Source organism: Mustela putorius, unplaced genomic scaffold (assembly GCF_011764305.1).
Source record: "Mustela putorius furo isolate JIRA1106 unplaced genomic scaffold, ASM1176430v1.1 tig00000992_pilon_pilon_pilon, whole genome shotgun sequence".
In the NCBI taxonomy this organism is placed as follows: Eukaryota; Metazoa; Chordata; class Mammalia; order Carnivora; family Mustelidae; genus Mustela; species Mustela putorius.
Genome location: NW_025421526.1, coordinates 1,939,955 through 1,963,117, shown reverse-complemented (window position 1 = coordinate 1,963,117; position 23,163 = coordinate 1,939,955). Strand labels below are relative to the sequence as shown.

General features: G+C 42.6%; 1 protein-coding gene across 1 annotated transcript in view; it reads right to left on the bottom strand.

Moving 5' to 3' along the window:
• Window positions 1-5,446: 5,446 nt before the first annotated feature.
• COL3A1 (collagen type III alpha 1 chain) overlaps window positions 5,447-23,163 on the bottom strand; it is a 39,636-nt gene continuing 21,919 nt past the window's right edge. Inside the window, exons 19-51 of the mRNA XM_004763363.2 lie at window positions 23,012-23,065; window positions 22,815-22,922; window positions 22,538-22,591; window positions 21,633-21,731; window positions 21,285-21,338; window positions 21,021-21,119; window positions 20,566-20,619; window positions 20,396-20,449; window positions 20,023-20,076; window positions 19,442-19,495; window positions 19,075-19,119; window positions 18,404-18,502; window positions 18,213-18,320; window positions 17,871-17,924; window positions 16,374-16,427; window positions 16,236-16,289; window positions 15,491-15,544; window positions 14,787-14,894; window positions 14,299-14,352; window positions 13,959-14,012; window positions 13,612-13,773; window positions 13,387-13,494; window positions 12,321-12,428; window positions 11,599-11,652; window positions 11,410-11,517; window positions 10,915-10,968; window positions 10,454-10,561; window positions 10,113-10,166; window positions 9,911-10,018; window positions 8,806-9,103; window positions 7,577-7,764; window positions 6,932-7,174; window positions 5,447-5,892 (exon numbers count right to left, since the gene is read on the bottom strand). Coding sequence (XP_004763420.1) covers window positions 5,746-5,892; window positions 6,932-7,174; window positions 7,577-7,764; window positions 8,806-9,103; window positions 9,911-10,018; window positions 10,113-10,166; window positions 10,454-10,561; window positions 10,915-10,968; window positions 11,410-11,517; window positions 11,599-11,652; window positions 12,321-12,428; window positions 13,387-13,494; window positions 13,612-13,773; window positions 13,959-14,012; window positions 14,299-14,352; window positions 14,787-14,894; window positions 15,491-15,544; window positions 16,236-16,289; window positions 16,374-16,427; window positions 17,871-17,924; window positions 18,213-18,320; window positions 18,404-18,502; window positions 19,075-19,119; window positions 19,442-19,495; window positions 20,023-20,076; window positions 20,396-20,449; window positions 20,566-20,619; window positions 21,021-21,119; window positions 21,285-21,338; window positions 21,633-21,731; window positions 22,538-22,591; window positions 22,815-22,922; window positions 23,012-23,065 — 3,108 coding nt within the window. The 3' untranslated portion in view covers window positions 5,447-5,745. The remainder of the gene's footprint in view (window positions 5,893-6,931; window positions 7,175-7,576; window positions 7,765-8,805; window positions 9,104-9,910; window positions 10,019-10,112; window positions 10,167-10,453; window positions 10,562-10,914; window positions 10,969-11,409; window positions 11,518-11,598; window positions 11,653-12,320; window positions 12,429-13,386; window positions 13,495-13,611; window positions 13,774-13,958; window positions 14,013-14,298; window positions 14,353-14,786; window positions 14,895-15,490; window positions 15,545-16,235; window positions 16,290-16,373; window positions 16,428-17,870; window positions 17,925-18,212; window positions 18,321-18,403; window positions 18,503-19,074; window positions 19,120-19,441; window positions 19,496-20,022; window positions 20,077-20,395; window positions 20,450-20,565; window positions 20,620-21,020; window positions 21,120-21,284; window positions 21,339-21,632; window positions 21,732-22,537; window positions 22,592-22,814; window positions 22,923-23,011; window positions 23,066-23,163) is intronic.

Genomic DNA, 23,163 nt, shown 5'->3' with positions numbered 1-23,163 from the left:
GAGCCACCCAGGCGTCCCAATTTTCCTCCTTGTCTGCATTTTCCAAATATGTTGTAATGTCTGTATAAATTTCATCCTCAAGACTTATAAAATAATATTTATTTAAAACAAGGAAGTGAAATAATTTTTTGTCAAACGTTGGCTTGGAGGTAAAGGGAGTTGTATTCAATCTCCCGACAAAGAAGACATAATAAAGGGATAACATGGCCTTACAGCGGCAACATGCGTGGGATGATTGCGTCACGTCCCGGTGTGGAGCCTACTGGACCTGGGGAATTGATAAAACCTCACTTGAGCTCCCTGTTTAAAGTCTGTGACTAGATCAACTCTAAGCTAACTTATCCTCCTAATACACCATGATTTTAACGTTGAGACCACAAACCTTTTTTCTACTTGCTTCTAGGTCGCTGCACTTTCCTGGTTTCTTCTCATGACGTCTCTGTCTTCTTTGCTGCTTCCCTCCATTCCTCCAGCCTGTAGACATTGGACCACCCCCGCGCTCAGTCCTTCGCTGTATCTCTTTCTGCGCTCCATTATTTGAGGATCACATCTGCTTCCATGGATGCAGAAGCCATGCATATGCGGAAACTCGTAAGTGTGATTCTCTAACCGGGACCTCTCCCCTGACCTCTAGATTGGTCTGACCACCAGCCAGCAAGTCTACCTAGGTGACTGAGAGGCATCTCCAGGGTAACCTGCCCAGCCTGAGGTCCTGAGCCCCTCAAATCTTTGACCTTGACAGTCTCCTCCATCTCAGCTATTGACTACCCTCTTCTCCCAGTTGCTCAGGCTGAAAGCTTCGGAGTTAGGCTTGGCATCCCCCTTTCTCTGAGACCACCGTACAAGTTATTAGTAATTCTGTGTCCTCTATAATCAACATATACCTAGAACCCAACGGCTTTCCGTCACTTCCACTATTAGCCTCCTGGGTGGAAGCGACCGTGATCTTTGACCCAAGTGACTGTGATGGACTCCTACCTGTTCTCACAGGTTCTGCTCCAACACTGTCATCTCAGGAGAGCCAGCACAGCAACAATATAAAACTGTAGGCCGGATCATGCTGTCCATTTGCTCAATGACTTTTCATCTCACTGAGAGCAAAGGCCAAGGTCCTCACAGTGGCCAAATAGAAGTCAGTGGCCATTTAATATCATTGAGTCACAGTACTTAGAGAATTCTAAAGTGCTGAATGTCATGAGACATCAAGAAAGTACCCATAAATAGTGCTTCCCCAGGCAAAGCTAGACCAATGGTCACCCCTCCTCTCAAACTCCGTACGATCTGTCTCCCCATCTCTTTCTGTGGTCTTTTCTTGTGCCACTCTCTCACATGCCAACTTCTCCCATCTGGCCCCTTTGTTCCTCCTTGAGCAACCAAGAACATCCGTCTCTCAGGACCTCTGCCATTGCTCTTGCCTTTGTCTGGCACGATCTTCAAGATCTCCATATCGGTGGCTTTGTGAAAGACATTTGGAGATTTCGGTGGAGATCTGAGGCCATTGAAAACATGGTTAATTTGTTCTACAAAATACAGATATGAATTTGTGAGTTATCTTCCATAAAAGTGTTGACTTGAGTTTTGGACATACCCGAGATAGTCCAGGGGAGATACTAGAGAAACTAATGACACTCTAATGACTGGCAAGAGGAAGATGACAGAGACAGAGAAGAAATTGCCCCCAAGATAGGCATTTATTCTTTCCCCAATGTATCACTAACGTGATAACTTAGACCGTTTGTTGTCATGGCTTAGAGTATTAGCTCTAAATTCAGATTGTTCATGTTAAAATCTTAACCTCACATTTTAACCTTTTGCTAGCTAGGTGACCTTTGGCAATTTACATAATATTTCAAAATTTGTTTTCTTTTTTTGGTAAATTAATAAGTTTAAACTGACTTGAACAATGTCAGCTCCTATTAATAATGCTTGGCTCATTAGTTACATTATTATTGTAGGAGATTCCTCCAAAGCTCTGAACTTCATCCAGGGTGCTGGTTCTCCAAACGGTTTCGTAGTCTGGAAAACTGGATGGGAAGTCATGTCCCACATAATCGTTCAACCAAGCTCTCATTCTACCTGCAGCAGAATTGTTTGTCATTGTTGTTTATAAAAAAACTAAGTAAAACTGTCATGGTCAGCCCAAGTAGGACCAAAATAGTAGACCTTTATCAATTAGCCACCACCAAAGATACGATATTTCTGACTTAGGCCTTTTTTTTTTTTTTAACTATTTTAGCCGTGTTGTCTCTTACAGTGAGTCTCACTTTGTTTCTTGTAAGGTAGAGAAGCTCTTTGGCTTCTGACCACTCCTGTCATCTCCACTGAAACCAACAAGCTTATTTCAGCTGTTTTTTTTTTTTCTACTTCCATCTCTAGACCAAAGACACACTTCCAAGCAAGTTTTCAAAGGTACTGGAACATCTCACTATGAGCTTCTTAAGACCTTGGTGTTCCATGCTAAGAACATAGTTCGAAGGGAAGTTATGTTTCATGTAGGGTAAGCCATTCCAACATTTCAGTCTTAATTCCTAACTGTAATTCTCCGTCTGGAAGGACCGTTTGTGATGTCTCAAATCATTTTATTCATTTAATTTGTGCTGCCTCTGAGGCATGGTTCGGTCAACCAACCATATAACAATGGGATCTTTCTAGAATTTTCTTTTAACATTCACATATTGGTGAATTTCATCTGCTCTGAATTGCACAATTCTTCCACACATATTGCCCAGATTTTAGAAAATATTATTTAATTAAATTTTTTCCTTTTTTTAATATGTAAGCCTCCTCCTGAGATTGACTTTTTAACTGTTACACAATGTGCATTCTGGGATCTGACACTAATTATAAATCTGGAGGCAATAAGCAGTGGTGGGAGTGAAGTATGAGGAGAATTAGTCTTTTCTTGCAGGCATCTTGCATTTCAAGAAAGGCAGAAATTTTATCAGGCAGGAAATAAGGGGTCTTATTTTAAATGACTAGAGTAATTTAATGTGAAAGAGGAATATTTGAAGAGAATTCTTTCAAACCCCCCATACAATCTTCTGGGTCGTATTATTTTCTAGTTTTGTACCAATCAAAAAAAGAATTTGAAAACCCATTTAGATTTATGTTGAAGTTTGCTGATCTGCAAAATTAAGAATTATATTTTCCCCTTGGTTATCCCAAAAGTGTGCAAAAAGATGAGTTTTAAAATATGTTTTTTCATGTTAATATGTTTATTTTAACATAGTCAGGGAAAGGCCACAGCTTTCCTTTTGCATCTCGAGCCAAGAAGGTATGGATATGAACTTGGCATTCTCTTCCCGTGCATCAGCAGTAAAGCAGACACACCCACATGCTGTCTTGCAATCTCTCGTGAGATTTAAATATCCTGTTGTGTCGCAGTGGCCACTCGTCCTCCTCAGCCCTAGCTTCCCAGTGCAGGTCATTCCAGGTGGTCACAGAGGTGAGCCCGACCTGCACAGACTGATGAATTCGCATCTCTGCATGCAGATTGGATTTTCCTGTATTTACCCCTGACCAGTATAAATATTTGATCCCAGAGTTTTCCCATTTTCCTGAATTTCTGCTCATTGCCATCACTGCTCTTATCAGGTGCTGGCCTAGTCAGGGTTCACTGTTACAGACAACCGAAATCAACATGGGCTATTTTAAGTAGAAATGTAATGTATATATTTTGTCTAAAGTTCAGGGAAATTCGGAGAAAGCTATAGAACCCAGATGTGAAAATAAAATAAAATAAATAAACAGATATGAAGAGGGCGCTTACACTCGGAGCCATGTTCAAAATCACACCCCAAGAGCAGCCAGTGAGACATCACAATGCTGGACAAGGATGCTGTTTCAGGCATAGGTTGCTGGCAGAATTAAGGTTGCTCATCAACTGACCTCGAGAAGGTGAGGTCATCCTAAATTGTCCAGGTGCACCCAAGTAATTATAAGGGTCCTTATACATGAGAAAGAGAGAGGCAGGAGAGCCAATGTCAGAGTGAGCTGCTGTGAGGAGACTTGGCCAAATATTTCTGGCTTTGAAGATGCCTAAATTTAAAACTCCAAGTAATTTAATTTTAATGCATAATGAAAATTGGCTTTCTTACTGCCTCTCTCTCTCTGTCTCTCTCCTTCCATATCTGTGTGTGTGTGTGTGTCTGTGTGTGTGTGTGTTTCTAGAAAGCTGCACAAGAAGCTGTTGAATTGGTTTCCTCCAGCATGGAGGGTAAGTGGGTTCCTGATGTGACCTGTGACTGGTGGAGTTTTTATTTCTGAAAGGAGCATTATTGTTATAAACCATAGAAAGGAAGCAGACTTCCAATATGAAGTCAAATGTGCAAGACCATACTTATAGCAAGTAAAAGAATAAGAATTTGAAGGTGGAAGAGGGCCGAGAGGGCAAGGAGAAGTGTGTCGCGGGGGTAGACGAGCCCCAGCTGGCGGCCGTTCTCGTTTCGCCGGTAAATCACCCGCATCCTCCTCCTGAGTCCTCCCTGTTCCGCAGCAACTGAATGGACTATGCTCCTGTTTCTGGCGATGGACTCAAAGGGCATGCCCTAAGTTTTCAATATACCCCGGTAGTTTCACCGGATATGACCTAAAAATCCTCCAGATTCCCCACTGAGCACCATCTCTCCTCTGAACACAACTTACAACCCCATATTCTTGAGGTCATGGCATTCCTAACTACAGAGTTGGAATTCATTATGTTTTTTCCAAGATCACCAGAGTTCTTGAGTGTACACATGCATTTCTTATATCCGTGAACAGTGACAAAAACCAGAAAGTTTTTATTATGATATTTTATTATGGGTGTCTGTAGGAAAAAAAAGATCAACAACCACATACAAGCTTACAAAGTTAAATTTCAACACATTCTCTGTGTTACTGTGACAAAAGCGCCCCACTATTTGTCTTTTGTTGTTGTTGACTTTTACAGGATCAAGGGAGACAGTCCCCTGAAGTGACACGCCAATAAATGTTTTTGACAGGAGACACATACAGATGGTGTGCATTTATGTTTTGAATGCAAGGCAACAATTCTGACCTAGAGTTTTTAAAGTGAAAGTACATTAGCACCATAACATGTGTCTTTAAAGCCTTCCCAAATATCGGTAATCTTGATCATTTCAGCAATGACAAGAAAAGAGAAAAGCACCTTTAAGAGCAGTTAATTTCCAAGATTAAAATAACTGTAGATTTAAAAATGTCTCTTTAAATCCTTGTACTATACTTTTACCAATATTTTAGGAAATTATTGTTAATTTATATAATTTTTTTTTATCTTCCAGGTCTTCTAGAATTCATCTGTATTTCTGACCAGGTTGAGGTAGTTGAAACAGGGAGGGCTTTTCTAATTTCATATTGACTATTTCAGAAGGAATGGTTATCTTTTGATGGCAAGCCTAGTCATTGCTCTGCACATGGGCTAGGATTCAAAGAATATAACACAGTGTTATTGTAAGAGTGTTGAAGTTTATTTATTATAGCACCATTGAGACATTTTGAAATTGGAATTGGTAAAAAAATAGAACAAAAGGCATTTGGACTGTATTTGGTGTAACAGCAAAAAAAACCCAGAACAAAACAAAACAAAACAAAAGTATCCTTTTTGCCAAATTATACTTTTTCCAAAACCTTTGGAAATAAATAACTGGAATTGAGTTGGTCACTTGTACTGGTTGACAAGGTTAGGACGAGAGGAACACATACGGAGTGTGAAATTTTTTGCTTGGGTTTCAGAGAGAGTTTGGTTTATAAAAAGCAAACAGGGCCAATGTCCACACCAAATTCTTGATCGGGACCACCAATGTCATAGGGAGCGATATCGACAATAGGTAGCCTCACAGCCTTGCGTGTTCGGTATTCGAAGACCGTTTTGCCCCATTCCCCAGTGTGTTTCTGTGAAAAAGAGGGAAAAAAAATGTGAGCTATCATGATGTTACAATTACTTAGACACTTCCTCTGACTGACCAAGTTTAAGAAAATAGTGTGCCCTAAGGGCATTTCCAACTTGTCATGTTACCTTCCATGAATGTGAGACGTTTTCCATTTTAAAAATATAATCATCCCAGATAATAAACTATACTGGGCATTTTTAGAGATTGAGAGAGAAAGTGTGTGCATGTGAGGAGGTAGGGGCAGTGGGAGAGGGAGAGAGAGCATCTCATGCAGACTCTACCCCCCGTTCGGATCCCCACCTGGGGCTTGATCTCACAACCCTGAGATCATGTCCTGAGCAGAAATCGAGAGATGGATGCTTAACTGACTGAGCCCCCCAGGCAGTCTAATAAACCATATCATTAACCAAAAGCCTTACAGAGCTTTAAGGTACAACCAGTAGAGACTGCCAACGGCCCCCCAATTTTAGGAGGCCTGGTTCTGTCTGGTTTCTGCTACTAGATACAGTTGGTTTACTAAAAAGTGAGTAAGTCTCTCATCATGGAATTTGTTACTGTTAGAAGGGAATTCTCCCTTTGCTTATAAATGATAGTAACAAAGAATAGATTCAAAGCTAACCTATAAAATTAAAAAGAAAGCAGAGATTTTAGATTGAGTCCATATAATAGCTAGCATGCTGAATGTATAGGAACCACCCAGATTATCTGATAAAGTTTATATTATGAATTTAAATTTCTACTGATTTCCTTTCAACTTGTTTTACCCGGAGGTTGAGATGAAAAGTGTGTGTGTGTGTGTGTGTGTGTGTGGTGTTTAATACCCCGCCCTGAACCAGCAGATCCCATGTCACTCACACCACATGTAATCATGTGTGTGGTGTTTAATACCCCGCCCTGAACCAGCAGACCCCATGTCGCTCACACCACATGTAATCATTTGTTCTCCGCCATTATTCTTTTTCTTCTTTTCAAAATAGCATGATTAAACTAGAAATGCTGAGATCGCTGGGATCCACGCCTTTAAAAATGTCACTACTTACAGTGCAACCATCCTCCAGAACTGTGTATGTGAATTTGCTGTTTCCTTCGGCCTTGAATTCACCTTCATTTGACCCCATCAGCCTCAAGGCTTTCTTTACATTGCCGCTGGCCTGATCCATGTACGCAATGCTGTTCCTGCAGTGATAGGTAATGTTCTGGGAGGCCCGGCTGGAGAGAAGCCGGAGGAACGCCAGCTGGACATCAAGGACGTCTTCCGGAAGGTCAGGATTGCCATAGCTGAACTGTGATGGGGAAAAACACAATCGATCAAACACGTTAGTTGTACCCATATGTCCTAAGGGATTCACGCAGTACAGTATGGTCATTATAACACAGGTTAGTCATATATTTTGTGTATGAGTATTTCATATATGAATATGTTCTTATTGCATGTGTAACATGCACTAGAGTAAAACAGGTGTTAAGAATTCTAAGAAAGGTGGTTGCATGCAGTGGATCATTCCACCTCACTTAGCTTTGGGAGAGAAATTATGAAAGTTATAGAGATAGTCACCTGGATATACAAAGCCATTGTGTTCTCCTATTTATTTGCTAATTTAGCTTTGTGATGAAAAGTTGGGAAAAACTAAAAAAGTTAGGTGAGTAGGAATGACTTAATGAAAAAAAGGTGTCTCCTTTATTACCTGAAAACCACCTTCCATGGATTCTCCAAACCAAACATGTTTCTTCTCAGCACCAGAATCTGTCCACCAGTTCTTCCGTGGAACATTCCGAGGACTGGCATTTATGCATGTTTCCCCAGTTTCCATATTGCAGAATACTTTAATGGCATCCAGCTTGCAACCTTGGTTTGGATCAACCCAATATTCTCCTGAATATTCAGTCACAAAAAAGAAAGATGGGAATTGGTTACAAAATCCGGTAGTGAAGTTTGGACCAGAATGATTTTGTTTGTTTATCTGGTACAGCACTCGTGATGTTGCTTGCTAATCTATTTGTATTTTATAGTATAGTATAATACAGAAACTTTTATTGAAGTTGTGGAGATTAAAAAGAGGTACAATAATTTAAAAGCATTGAAGTAAAATATAGCTTCTTGTATGGAACAATAATGATCTACTAAGCCAAGACATTTTGACTGTTGTATTGTGTTTATTGAAATCTCTCCCTCTTTTTAAGATGATTATCTATTTAACATGGCTTTTCTAAATAATGTAAGCTTTTTGCCTAATCTAGGTTTATGCCAGTGGGTTTAACCCCAAGTCCCTGTGAATGATGCTGTTCTCTATCTTAAGTAATTTTCAGAAATGACTTCTAACAAAGGCAATGTTCCATGTCAAGGTATTTGAAAACCTGAAATAGTTTTTGTTTTTCAGAAAGAATTAACCCAATATATGCAAAATCTTACAGTATTATAATGTTTGACATAATGTTATGTAAGTCTTGGATTTTTCTTTTAACTGTTTCCTAATATGAAAAAGCTAATTATATTTATCACAAAAATTAATCTCATTAAATAAAGATTGCAAAAGTTAAATTGCAAATTACGTCTGTACCAAGTTGTATAAATTCTATCCTGAAAACGTGGTGATCTAAGTTGCTTTATCACTCAGACAACTTTGGAATGATATGCAGAAACCTCCCAAACCGTGACTTATATTACAGTTTCTTCAAGACTGTCTTGAAATGTTCCCACATTTAGAATATTTGGGTTATTTATGTTCCATCTTAAGGATGGAACTGTGTATACTTCCTGAAAATATCAACTGGTATCAACTCAACCAACATTCTTTAAGTACTATTTCTGCTATCAAAGATCTGTTTACAGTGAAGCTTTCTCTTCCCCAAGTTCTCATCTAAGCAGCTTTCTCCGAGCTCTTGTTGCCAGGAGCATGGAGGACCCCGCACGCACCACTCTGGAGCTCGGGGTGGCAGAACTTCAGGTCTCGGCAGTTCCGAGCAGGGTGTTTACGAGATCCGTCGGGACTAATGAGGCTTTCTAGTTGTCCATTGACTGATTTGAGTGACGTCATGATCTCCTCAGTGTTGATTTTGAAGTCCATTGGTTCATCTCCGTAATACGGGGCAAAACCACCAGCTTTTTCACCTCCTCCAGCAACACCCAGGGCAGCAGCCCCACCACCGCAGCATGGGCCAGGGGCACCAGGAGGTCCAGGTGGGCCCGGTTGTCCAGGGTGGCCTGGGGAGCCCTAGGATGGGTAAGAACAGGCATCATGGAGGTGTGCTTGCTCTTTGCCGAAGGCATATGTTGCTGGGCCAAGACGATGCATCAGAAACAACTAATACATTCTCATAATCATTTTAAGAAAGGTTTACTCGAGTTGTTTTGTGATCATATGATAACCAACGGTAATAAAGGTGCTACCATGAAAGTTACTGTTCTCCCCCGGGTGTGCAGCAGTGGAGTTAGAGCACAAACTTCACTCTTATCATGTTTCCTTCAGAATGAATGATGTAAGTATGGCTAACTCTGACACACCAGAGGGAATATGATCAGGAACCTGGATTCGGCTCCCAGATTCGCCATTAACTCTGTGTCTTTGGGCCGATGACTTATCTGTGTTTCAGTTACCAAATGTGTGTCTTGTGGGGTTAACGGTTTTTATTCTGTTTGTGCCAAAGATATGGGATGGGCGGTATTGGGAATGATGGTATAAGGAGCAAAACAGAAATCACGAAAGCCATTTGAGAAGATGTACTACAGGTCACCAGTCACTACGGCGAGCATAACTGGGTGATCTCCAGCAGAGTTCATTTGGTTGATTGGGCTTTTGTCTTCATTCTGACAGTGACTACTCTTTGATCAAACTGTAAAAAAGGTGCCTTTTTTCTCTTGTTGTTATAGTGTGATGGAGAATGGGTAGACAGTGTCTAAAAGTCATTGTTCATTCTGTAAGTTAGGTCAGGTGCTTGTATTGCGTCTGACTCACTATCCAGTTTCCAAATCTTACAAAGTGTCTCTGGCGCATAAAGGCGCAGTCTGAGCGCGGTCTCACCTCGGATCCCCGTTCTCCTCTGTTACCTCGCGGCCCTGGTGGTCCGATGGGGCCCGGATGCCCACTCGTGCCATCTTTGCCAGGGGGGCCACTGGGTCCAACGGGTCCCTAAAAAGTCATCGTGATGTCACAACGCTAGAATATCTTCCAGCTAGAATATTTGAAAAACATGGATCTTCCAAAATCTTTCTATGCCACTTACTCTGGGGCCTGCGGGTCCTGGGCTACCGATAGCACCTTGGTGCCCGGCGGGACCCTGAAAGGGAAAGAGGGTAAACACGAATGAAGACTTCTGAAAGAGCGAGGGACCGCACACTCACGGCCCGGTCAGGAGCACGGGGACCGCCACGGACGGTGACTGTGCTCTTCCTTCGTCCCCCGACCGCTCAGGCCAACTGCTGTTCCGACCAAGCCCTCACAGCCATTTCTCAACTCTTCCAGCACAAACTTTCAAAGGTGAGCATTTTTCTCCTTTGGGTCTCTCAGATTTCCCTCGCTCACCACGCACTGAAGGGGCTTATCTAACAAGGCGGGTGCACTTACTGGGGAACCCGGGGCGCCCGGACTACCGGGAAATCCTCGGTGTCCCTTGATGCCGGTCGAGCCACGTTCACCGGTTTCACCTTTGTCGCCACGTGGACCTTGGGGACCCTTTACAGACACAGTTCAAATTAAGTTCACAAACACACGTACATATTGGTGAAACAAAACAGAACTTATAGCCATTAAACCTAGTTGATGACGTTCCATTAGCTAGAAATCCCACGTCCGTGGGAACACTAAAGAGCCTTCTTGTAATTTTGACTTTTGACTGATCATTGATGAAACCCCAGTAATTGCTACGTAGGTCCTTCGCCCCCAGGACCTTCTAGATCCTAAACTGCTTTCTGTGTCATCAATGCAAAGTTGAAATTCTGTTCCATGGTGGGGTGTGCTGCCATCCCCTTTCCTGAACGTGCCAGGAGGTAGAGCGCTTCTTAGACTGTAGATAAAAAATAACTCACTGGAGGACCTCGGGAACCAGCAGGGCCTGGAGCACCAGAAGGACCAGCAGGGCCCTGAAACAGAAACAGACAGGCAGGGGATTATTTATGTATTGATAAAGCTTTGTTTTATTTAAAGGTTAATCTCACTGTGATAGAATAATAGCATGCACACTATTTTTGAAAGTTAGTGCCACTTTCTCCTTCCAAGTGCTTTCTCTGCTTGTCTTTCCGAGGGGCCTGACAGGAAAGCTGGGAAAGTCTTGCTAATTCAGCCTGCGTCCGCCACTGAATGTGCACTTGGGCTGATTAATGCTGCCTCAGATTTAGTAATGATTCTCCATTAACTCCTGCCAGAAGCTTCGCAGACACCTTTCTTACCACAGTCGCCTAAGGAATGAGTAGCATAAAAACTAAAAGAAATGATAGTAGGTCATAGGTTGGCAGATGGCACATCTTCTCTTCCGCCAACTAATCCCTTGATTGAGGAAAATCAGTAAGCAATGAAAAACTCACCGTTTCTCCTCTGTCCCCACTCTTTCCAGCTGGACCGACGGGACCAGGGGGGCCTGGATGGCCAGGAGCACCAGGGGCACCGGGAGAGCCATTTTCTCCACGATCACCCTGAGGACAAATTCACAGAGGCTACATAGGATCAGCAGCTACTGTTCCGCACCCAAACCCACTGTCTGGTGTTCGTTATACCTTGCCGCCGGGAGCCCCGTCTCGGCCTGGAAGACCATCTGATCCTGGGTTTCCCTGATTTAAAAAAAAACAGGAAGGAGAAAAGAAATCAAACTCTTGCGAACCATTCAAATCTGATCTAAGCCATGTATTCTCAGTGGTAGCAAGAATCCTAAAGAGGATAAAAATTGGTTCTTGGGACGAAACAATCTTAGCTATTACAGTGGCTGTGGCCCTTCCAAGGGTCATACTTCAGTAGGTAAGCAGTACACCTGCGGCACTAAAATTTCACAGGTGAGAGAGAGGGAGAAGTGGTTAGGAAAAAAAAGTGTAAAAAAATCCTTAGGAAAGAGATAACAAGTAAGAGTGTAAGAAATAGTAATTTAAGCTGATAATGGAAATCTACGGTTTAAGAAAAGACTTAATCACTGATAACATGTAGCACATTTTCATGCCGAGGAATGCTATAAACTGGGGCCTTCCGCATCCCCAACTTGTGTCTTTATTTAGCTTTTACAGTCTTTTCCATTAATGACCATTCGTTGGGCAAATATTAATGAACATGAACATTGATGATTATTCTAAATTGTAATAGAAGAGATATCTTATTAAAGATAGGAGGAGAACTTCGGCGTGTGGCAATATTTACACTCTTAGACATTAAGACACAATGCGACCCTTGCTTAAATAAATTACCAGACACTGTAAGGATAGTTGGGTATTTCCCGAGAACGAGCGCTTACATCTCTTCCAGGTTCACCAGCTGTGCCGGCCAGACCAGGAAGGCCCTGGGGGCCAGGAGGACCACGCTCTCCATTGTGGCCAGCAGGTCCTGGTTTCCCACTTTCACCCTGTGCACAAAGAAATAAAAGACATTTTATTTCAACTTATTTTACCCTTTGTTAACTTCAAATTATTTTTTAAACTTATTATATCTTAGCAATCAATATGTTATGAGATTTCCTTATTTTTTTTAAGAAAAGCTTTGTTTTATTAAAGACTCTATTGCATTTGTTCCTAAAGCTATCCCTGTCATTGAAGAGGAGTAAGTTCCTTGTATTTTCCTACTTTCCAGGTGACTCTGGCCAGAGAGCTGAATAATGACAATGATTATATTATTTAGAATACATTCTAATATAAGATATATAAATGAGACATGGCCGTTTTGAGGAAAAAAAATCATGATTAGCCATCAGGAAATTATAGGTTTTACAGTGACCATCAGAAGGTTATATTCAACATCTGACTCCGTTTAAACATATATATATTTATTAGATATGTTCATATAAATTGAATATACTTTAGTGTTATATCTTCATTTCATTACAATATAATACAGAATTTAATTACCTCATTTGCTAAGTGAATATTTAAGACACTGACTATAACATGCTAGTATGTTACAGTAATATTAGGGAAAGAAAATTAGAAACAACTCAACAAATTGAGTTGATGCAAAATTGGTATTAATGAAAGGCTTCCATGCATCTATAAACTGACTAGTTCCCTCTGTAAAACTGAAAGTCAACCAAGTAAAGGGTGTTCACACATCTCGTAGTAGAGGTATTTAGGGTGGCAAGTCATTTTCTGTGACATCAGTTTCTTAGGGTTCATGTTCAAGGCTGCCCTATGATGGGCATTGCTTCTGTGTTCTGCAGCCTTAAATAAAATGCATGCTTCCTGAAAATCTGAACATATCAAGAATTTGCATCTTTTACAGGAAAATTTGTTGGTGACGTGCTTGCTACAGTTAAGTGATCTGCAAAGGCTACCAGAGGAAGCAGTCCAGGAAAAGACGGCCGCACTCACCTTGGTGCCCTGTGGGCCTGGGCTTCCCCTAGGGCCCGGCATGCCCGGGGGTCCTGCGAGACCCCTCGCTCCGGTAATCCCGGCAAGTCCCAGAGGGCCTGGAGCTCCCTGTTGAACAAAAAAGACAGCCTTAGTTCTTCTCTCTGTGACTCTGTTTTCCTATGTTGAATTCATAATTCAAAATAAAATGGTCTTGTCAACCCACAGAGCAGCGCAGCCACTCACCGGAGGGCCCTGGGGGCCAGGTGATCCCTTCTCTCCGGGCTGGCCAGCGTCACCTTTAGGTCCAGACACCCCAGGGCTACCGGGAGCACCATTGCTGCCAGGGGGGCCGGGGGGCCCGTCCTTGCCTGGAGCACCACTGGAGCCAGGGGGCCCTGGGTTACCCTGCAAAGAGATTTTTTGAAATTGGTGTGTTTTATAATGAAAAGGTGAATATTTCTTCCCGCTTTTACCTGCAGTTAAGATGGAATTCACGACGAAGTAAAGTGGCAATGGGTAGGTTTCTCCTCTCATGCATATATGAATATTCTTTATGAAATAAATAAAAATTATTTTTAAAAAATACTTACATTATTACCAGGAGGACCAGGAGGACCACGACCGCCAGGGAAGCCAGCAGCGCCCTGTGAAGGGGTGATATGGTTTTGAATTTCAAATCTGAGGCAGAATGAATAATTAACTACTACAAACAAGAATAGAGGGTAAGGAATGGGATCTGCCCTCCACCCTGGGAGCACTTATGGTCCGCTGGTTTTCCTTTCAGAATCACACAGGACATATGATTAAGGGATTATAGTTTTTATACTCTTCCGGGATCTAGTGCATTCAAAGTCGTTTTTGTACAGATTGGCATGAACTAATGCTTTCGAATCACAGTTTAGAGACCCAGTAAGGAGAATCGATACTTACAGGACCCCCAGGACTCCCACGTTCACCCTTGACGCCGGGGGGACCAGGGGGACCCTATATGGAGTGGAGACAGAAATGGTTCATCAGAATTTCACCAAAATCAAAATCTGAAAGCAGCCTTCAGCCTTCGCAAACCACGTAGCTCTACTTCTTGTGAGTCCTTTCGTAGCGCAGCCGTACACCCCGTCATTCTGCGGCGCGCTTGAAGCCTGTGCACTGCTACATGTCAGTTAGAGCTCATAAAACTGGGGGGGGGGTGCTACAACGGACCTACCCATGAACAGACAAAAGTCCGCAGAGCGGTGACTCTGGGAAGTGGTCAGAGCACCTGGACTGGGGTCCTATCCAGACTGCGGGGGCATCAAAGCCAGACGTGTACCCCTGGGAGGACGATACTCATCGCCTTGACAAGCTCTCCCAGGACGGAGTCTTGGACGTGGATACACTGACGCTTTCCCCTTGGAAACCGAGCGAGAGAGGACACTCACCGCAGGCCCGGCACCGCCCGGAGGCCCCGCGAGGCCAGGGGGCCCGCCTTCCCCCTTCTCGCCAGGAGCACCTCTTTCTCCCTTGGCACCGGGCTCGCCGTTCTGTCCCTGCATTCAGAAAGGACAGCCACCGTGAGCGGACGGCCTTCCCGGTCCCCCCGGCCTATCCCGCTCTTCCTTCAGAAACACAATTCTCCAGGTGCCAAGTGGTTGAAACAAACTTGTAAAGGAACGTTCTCTGATCACGGGCCAAACCAAAACCAACAGAGATGCTTCCAGGATAGAAGAAAACTATCCAGGAAACGTTCAAATGGATGTTATTCGTCCTAGGGGAGAAAAGCTCTCTGAGGACTGTGCTTTGGAAAGGAACGCCAGCAAATTCGCCGGAGAAAGGTAAGGCCCAGAGCAAATTTTAGTGAGTTTCATCTTCCAGTGGAATAGCTTTCAACACTGTCAGTGTCTTAAAACCTCGGGTATCATGTGAGCCTCATTAATGGGGCATAAAGGCACGTCAAGTGTTTTTTAAAGGGGAGGAGTGAAGTAAACAATCACACACACACACACACACACACACACACACGCACGCATGGGGGGGGGGGGTAAAATCTCCTACGGGGAAGGAGAAGCTGAGGCCTGACTAGAAGCCAGACTCAAACATGAGTTTCTCAGCCAGAGAGGGTTCTGGGCTGCGTGTTCATACTCACAGGAGCACCGGGGAAGCCGGCGGGGCCTGGAGGTCCATGCTCGCCTCTCTCACCCTGGAGGGAAAACACTGTCATTGGTCACCGCGAAGACGCCTTCACACAGGACAACAACATCGCCCCCTGGACATCTCGTCTCCTTCCTTTAAGCACGAAGTACGCGAAGCTGACCAAGATGGCGAGACTGGGGAACTTTTCCACTTCTCAACGAAACCAGGAGTGGACACTCCAGAACCTTCCATTCCTCCTGCCTCTGATTGTGATATTATTTACAACAACAATAACCTGAGAATTTTGAAGGGTTTAACACACGCAATCATATGACTTCTAAAAAATATGAGTATTTAAAAATATACTTAGGGTTACTTGAGAAATCAACCAATTAATTAATTAGGACCATTTACTATGTATCTGTCCTGAGTTGCAAATCCTGAAGGGAGAGAATTCTATTTAGATCTAGAAGGTGCCTCAGGCGAGATCCTGCAGTTTAAGAAATATTATTTACAAATGTATATTATTTGTGCATTTTAAAAATTTTTTCCAGAATTATTTAGGATAGATGGCTTGATTTAAAACTGTCTGCTGTGAATTTTGAATTTCAGAACTTGAACCTTCTTTTGCTTGTCACACAATTCCTGAAACTGTCATCCTGCCCTTGAGACACGGGGCAGAATCGCTAAGGAAGGAAGCAGGGGTCCCTGCTGCCTGGGTGGGGCTATAAAGTACATGGAGAGTCGTCAACACTCACAGGGCCACCACGGGGACCGGCTATACCCGGAAGTCCAGGGGCACCACCTTCACCCTGAAAAAAGAGGAAAAAACTTTGCCCTGTATCCCAAAAGCCGGGGACATTTTCTTTGGGTTTCTAAGTAGTATGAAGTGTTACCTTATCTCCAGGCTGACCGGCTGGGCCAGGGGGACCAATGGGACCTGTAGGACCCTAAAGAAAATAGAAATACATGTTTGATTTTAAAGATAAAATTATTAACTTTATTAATGAGAATATATTGACATAGCAGTCACCTAATAAACTAGATACTATGACTTCTATGGTGGTTCAAATGGTGCTTCCTTTGGTGTGTAAATGTCGCCAGGCCTACGGCTTCGGGGAGTCTATGGAGACGCCTCTAAAGGATGGTAAGACTCAGTGGAACTTGACTGATTCCTTTTTCTTTCCATTGCAGAAGGTAAGTGATGTGGTGTGAGATCTTACAGGAATAGCTTTTTAAGAACCGAAATGTATTGCCTTATTCAATTGCTTGATAATCCAAAATGTTTAACTACTCAGAATATAAATGCACATATTAAAATTTCCAAATTGACATTTTCAAATATGAGTTTTACCAATGTATGTGAGGCATTAGGTGGATTTTTTAAATTGGCTGATGGCCTACCCATCTGATCTGTCAAAAGTGAAATTCCTATGAGTTTCTTGAAGGTGACAATGGTAAGTGTGACACGTGTGTAATGACTTAACTGTCTTGCTTCTTGGCTGTGGTCATATCTGGAAGATGTTTGTTTTTAATGGTTAACTCTGAAATAGTTACAGATTCCCAAGACGTTGCAAAAGAAGATCCCGGAGAATGCTATGCACCTGTCTCCCAGCATCCTTCAATGTTAACATCGTACACAACTTCGTACAATATCAAACCGAGAAACGCCTGGGGACCATGCAGAGAGCTGATTCAGGTCTCACACTCACTCGTGCTGGTGTGTGTGAGGACAAGCTCTAGGCCCCGCTAGGAAGAGTGGTGTGGTATGACGACGATGCTCGAATGCGCAGCTGCCGTGAGACTCCCTCTCATGCCCTCTTTCAGTCACACGCATCTTTCTCTCCCCTCTTCCTAACTCCTGGCAATCACCAGCTCTGTTAGCTCGCAAGTGTTGCATGGACGGAATCCCGCTGTTCACACCCTTTTGAGATGGACTCTGTTTCACTCAGCCTGTGTCCTTGAGGTTTGTGTAAGTTGTTGCATGATTTCCTTGTCACTAATGTTGCACTTACTTACCACTAAGTAGGATTCCGTGGTATGACTGTATCGCTGAATTACCATGTGTATAAAATAAAAAAACTGTCTTTCTGAACAGTGTTGATTATCTTGGATTTTAGTGACTTGGATTTATGATGACTTCAGTTTGTGACTTTAATTATACTTTTGAGGTTTTTCTATTCTCACGTCAGTGTTGAACCAACATCAGGTAATAACACATATAAACTAGGAATTTTAAACACCGCGTCACTGCGGTCTTCTTAATGGTCAGAAAAGGCAAACCATGGCCTAAGTGATGGTGATGAGTTTTTAGGACCAGCAGAAGTCGCGACAGGGAAGTCTTCTGCGTCACACTCAGGGAAGTCCTATTTGTGCCCCGCGGGGAAACTCACCCTGGGACCGTCTTTCCCTGGAGCTCCGTCAGCCCCCGCGCTGCCCGGTTCGCCCTGTCAGATAAGAGCCAGAGTCATCAGGTTAGAGTCAGATAAAAGCTGGAGTCATCAGGTTAGAAGCAGCCACAGGGAGACTCGGCCAGGAAGAGGAGTGACCCTGAGGACATGTTGTGATGGCCGGTGAGGTTCTCACGAAAAGTCACTCTAGCAACACACCTCAAGTTTCCCTTCCTAGAAAATGGCAACATTAATTCTGAAAACAGGTTGCTTTGCAGCAGTGCTCCTCGCCTTTAACCCAGGAAGTCTGTTCTATGCTAGAGTTAATAGCACGGACGTGCCTACCTTGTCACCCTTTGGGCCGGGGCCCCCAGGACCTCCTCTTTCTCCAGGCATCCCTTGTAGACCAGGAGTCCCGGCAGGTCCAGCTGGCCCAGGGGGACCGGCAGCACCCTGAAATCAGAGGACACATGGTGAACCACCGGAAGGAAATGGAGTGCATTTTGTAAAGTCTAGAACGGATCGGGCAGAGTCACCTTTCCTCCTTCGGGACCAGGGGGGCCAGTTCCACCTCTCGGTCCCGCGGGCCCCACGGCTCCTGGAGGTCCTCGTTCACCCGGGGCTCCCGAATCACCCTGGGGTAGGAATGCAGAAGAGCTCTGTTAGCCAACCCAAGACTAACAGCAAACAAAAGCACCCTAAATTGTATTATTTGGATGTAGACCACTGGGGAACTTATATTTTTGAACAACTGGGAAGTGCTGGTAGTTATAAAAGACATTTATTTGATCAATGTAGTGAGAGATGGAAACGGAGACACAGAGTGACGGAGGGAACCTCCATGTCCGGTCTGATGAGCTACATCGGACACTCTTATTGTTTTATTCATGGGGCTTTTTTTTTTTTTTTTTAAGATTTCTACCAACACAGTTTTCCTGTGCAGAGTCAATGTCCTGGAAAGATTTGACTTTTTCAATTTCAGGCCCATAGCTGCCTCCGTAGTATTTATTCATGTCAGAAAATGTGATTTTTCAGATGGAGCAAATCCAATCTGCAAATGTCTTGAGTTACCCTGTGTACTCGCCAAATAGTTGCACTGTTGAGCTTCTAAAGAAAGACCATTTTGCTTTGATATACCAAAAGTGAATCACTATTCAGTTGCTCTATAAAATGCTGAAGAAATTAGAAAATAGATGAAAATACTTACCTTGCCTCCTGGAGTTCCAGGTGAACCGGATTCACCCTTTGGACCCTAGAAGATCGGCATTATCTGATTAGGCCTCCGTCAGAATGCATGTTGTAGGAACGTAAGCAAGATAGCACATGTGACTGGCTTGCATTTTGTACAATTTGTTAAATCTCGAGCTATGTACGCTTTCTTTCATTTCATGGTAAAATAGAAACTTTCCGTGTGATACCTATGATTGAATAATTTTCTTTGTTGAATATTTAAAACTGTACGTTACAACTCAGAAACGATGGCACGAGGAAATGCAAAAGCTAATAACTGATAAATGATCACGATTTATTCTTTCGGTTTCTGAGCTCTTTTTAAAGAAGGGCACGCCACTTACTGGTTCGCCGGGTTTTCCATTTTCTCCTGGAGGTCCACTGGTTCCAGGCAAACCCTACAAAGAATCATATTTGCGCTTCAAACACTGCTTACAGAACATCTTCTCAGTGTATGTTTCTGCAAGGTATTCAAACTGGTTTTAATGGTCTTTTCAAAGCTACAAAATTTGTGGCTCTCAAAATCCAGTGACAGAGAAGGGACAACCATATCTTCCAGACTTAATATTTCTCTCCCTCTAGTTTTTCTACCACTGTACATGAAAATGAATGAATGAGTATGGTAAGATTGATTTAACTATGTGGATTTAAATTATTACAAAAATAAGTATAAGCATAAAAAATTTTATTAATTAAAATAATTAATTAAATTAATTTTAATTTATTAATTAAAAATTGACTAATGCACTTATTTTATTTCAAGGAGGAAGACAGACCACAAATGTTAAGCTTAAGATTAATTATAATTTAGTAGTGTCATCCAAAATTTGAACTGTCAGTTAGCTCAACAAAGACAGCTCTTGAGAAGAAGTATTGAATTATCCGGTAGAAGTGGAAACCCAGGGATATGAAAATAAGTTCTTACTTGTAATCCTTGTGGACCCGGGGGTCCTGCATCTCCTTTGTCACCGGCTGGCCCCTAATGTAGAAAAATATAATGAGATGTTCTATTATAAAATATCCTTTCATATTTAGTCCACACAGTTTTCTTTTCAACAGACTCATTGCTTAACTGAAACTTAACGGTGTGAGGAAGGGCACAGTCTGGCCTACAGAACTGATGCGAGGGAGACATCCTCATTTCTAGTTGGTCAACATTTAGCTAACGAGGTAACCAAGCTTCAAAACCACTGTGGTGAACTGTGATGACATAGTGTTGGTGGCGATAAGATTCCCAAAGTCTTTCTTCTGCCCCACCCCCACTCACTTCCATCTCCAAGTTATGTGAGCGAACTTACAGTAGGTCCTGGGGGACCCTGAGGTCCAGTTTCACCATTCTTTCCAGCAGGACCCTAAAGACAAAAAAAGCAGTCAGGGAAGCAAAGATAATGGAGATCATAAACAGAAGCCATAGGATGGAAACGAATGCATCTAGAGAAAGCTGGAAAAGGGAATGAAAGCTGCATACCTGAGGGCCAGGACCTCCAGGGCCACCTCGTTCTCCATTCTTGCCAGGTGCACCCTAAAGAAGTAGCCAGTATTTACTAATTTTCAAAAGGAAATCATTCAGTGTCCTATTCCCTAATAGTTTTGATCTGCCCCTTCCATATGAACATGTATGCGTCCACAACCCAAAACTCTTTTCTAGAACTAGATTGCCATAAATTTCTCTACTTTTGCCCCAGAACTCAAAACTCAAAACTCAAAAAAAAAAAAAAAAAAAAAAGAAAAGAAAAAAATGAAAAAGAAGAAAAAGAAAAGAAAACAACAAAAAACAACTCCCTGTCTCACATGGTATTTTGACTTTCATATATTATACCATGCTTTGAAGCAGAGATCAGGTTTTGGCATCTCTGAACTCCCACAGGGCAAGGAAACGCCTTCTGTCAAATACTTATTGATTAAATAAAGGAAGGGACTCACATCATTTCCTTTAGGACCAGGGAAACCCATGACACCAGGTTGACCTCGGGGACCAGATGGGCCTGGAGGACCTGGTCGACCACTTTCTCCTTGACTTCCCTAATGAAAAAAAATAAAAAAATTACATGAACAGAGGTTTTAAAAAGATTTCATCAAAATATCAAAATATGTGTATCAAGACTCTACAATATACATCCATGTAGGCCGAAGTGTGATTCCATTATTCACGGGGCTTATCGAATGAGATGTTAAACGTGTACATACGGGAGGCCCTGGTTTTCCGTCGCTGCCTGGCCCTCCTGGGCTTCCGGGCATACCCTGAAATGAAGAAGTTAGTCAGGCATTTAAAAAGGATAATTGAAAATTATATGTATCTATGTGAAATTTTGAGATTTTCTATGTAGACTTTTATTCGCACACATTCTCCTGTCTATATCTCAGTCAAGTGTTCTGTTTTCCTTCAATCCGTTCGAACCTTCAGTTATCTTAAGAGTGCTTGTTTTGTCTGGAGGCTGTAGAAGTACAGTCTGTTCTAAGGAGTCTTTGATCCTCCTCTATTTGCCGTTCTTCCTACTAAACGGCAGTGTCAAGCAAGAAAGTGTTTCTCGGTACCCTCATGCCTGGACCTCCGGGGGCACCATCTCGTCCGGGTTCTCCAGGAGCTCCTCTAGGCCCTGCAGGGCCAGGACCACCACGCTCTCCAGCGGGACCCTATGAGGTGAGATAATTCGACAAATAAGTAGAAGAACCTTTAGTGACCTAGACATTGATCACATTTAAGTTACAACTAGAAAGCTTCCTTTTGTCTCTCTCTCTCTCTCTCTCTTTTTTTAAAGATTTTACAGCAAGAGAGGGAACATAAGCAGAGGGAGTGGGAGACTGAGAAGCAGGCTTCCCACCAAGCAGGGAGCCCGATGTGGGGCTCGATCCCAGAACTCTGGGATCATGACCTGAGCTGAAGGCAGTTGCTTAACAACTGAATCACCCAGGCACCCCTTCCTTTTGTCTCTTAAAGAGAGCTAGTGTGCTGCTGACATGCCGTAAAGTCACTGTTATCTATTAGCTTGGGTTATCATATTGTGAATATTTTGAGGCAACTTTGATAAACACCATATGCCAGAAATATTCAGTGGGTATCACAATACATTTCTGTGTGTATAAAATCAAATATCTTTGATGATATAAAATCATTTTTGTGTAGTATTTTAGAGTTTTCAAAGAATTTTCAAGCATTTTGATTTACTTTATTCTTGCAATGATGCTGAAATAAATGGCTCTCAGTTGACACATATGTCAGAAAATTCTCATAGAAGCTAAGTGACTTGCTTTAGTTACAAAGCTAGGAGAAGAGCTGAGCAGGGGCAGGAATCATTACTGTAAACTGGAAATTATTATTATTTTTAAACTGCAATATATTTCTTTCAGATATTTAGGTTTTAGTTGATAGGAAACTATATGGAAGAATATAACTATTTGTAGTACCAGCATTTACAAAAATAGAAATTAAAGTTACCCACCTTTTCTCCTGGAAGGCCGTTGGCTCCAGCAGGCCCTCGGAATCCAGGCACACCCTGGAAATAGTGAAACACAAATGTTTCAGCCCAAAGCATGAAAACTTTTTCATAATTTCTGAGTAGCAATAGAGATGTTCTTGTGTTATACAATGTCTCAAAAGCAGTATTTGGGATTGAGTACTCAGCTTAAGAAAAACCATGATCTCCTCACCCTGAAGGTCAAGTTCTATGTGAATGAAAGTGATCCAGGTCTCCGTTGAGATGCCTGTGGGAAACGTACCCTTTCTCCTGCAGCTCCTGGAAGTCCGTTCGCACCAGGCTCTCCCGGAGAACCATCTTTGCCATCTTCACCTTTAGGTCCTGGAATACCTGGAGAACCAGCTTCCCCCTAAAAACAATGCCAATAAAGGGATAAATCCAGTTGCAAAACTGTCATCTGAAATAATAAATAATCCATTCTGTTGGGGTAACACTTACACGTTCACCACGTGGCCCCGGCTCTCCTTTGGCACCATTTTTACCAGGTTCACCCTAAATGAACAAAATCTTGGTTTAAAAACAGGGAGTCCAGTCTAACAAAATCAGCAGCGGCAACTGCCAATGCCGTGGTAAAATCAGAGCAAAACCAG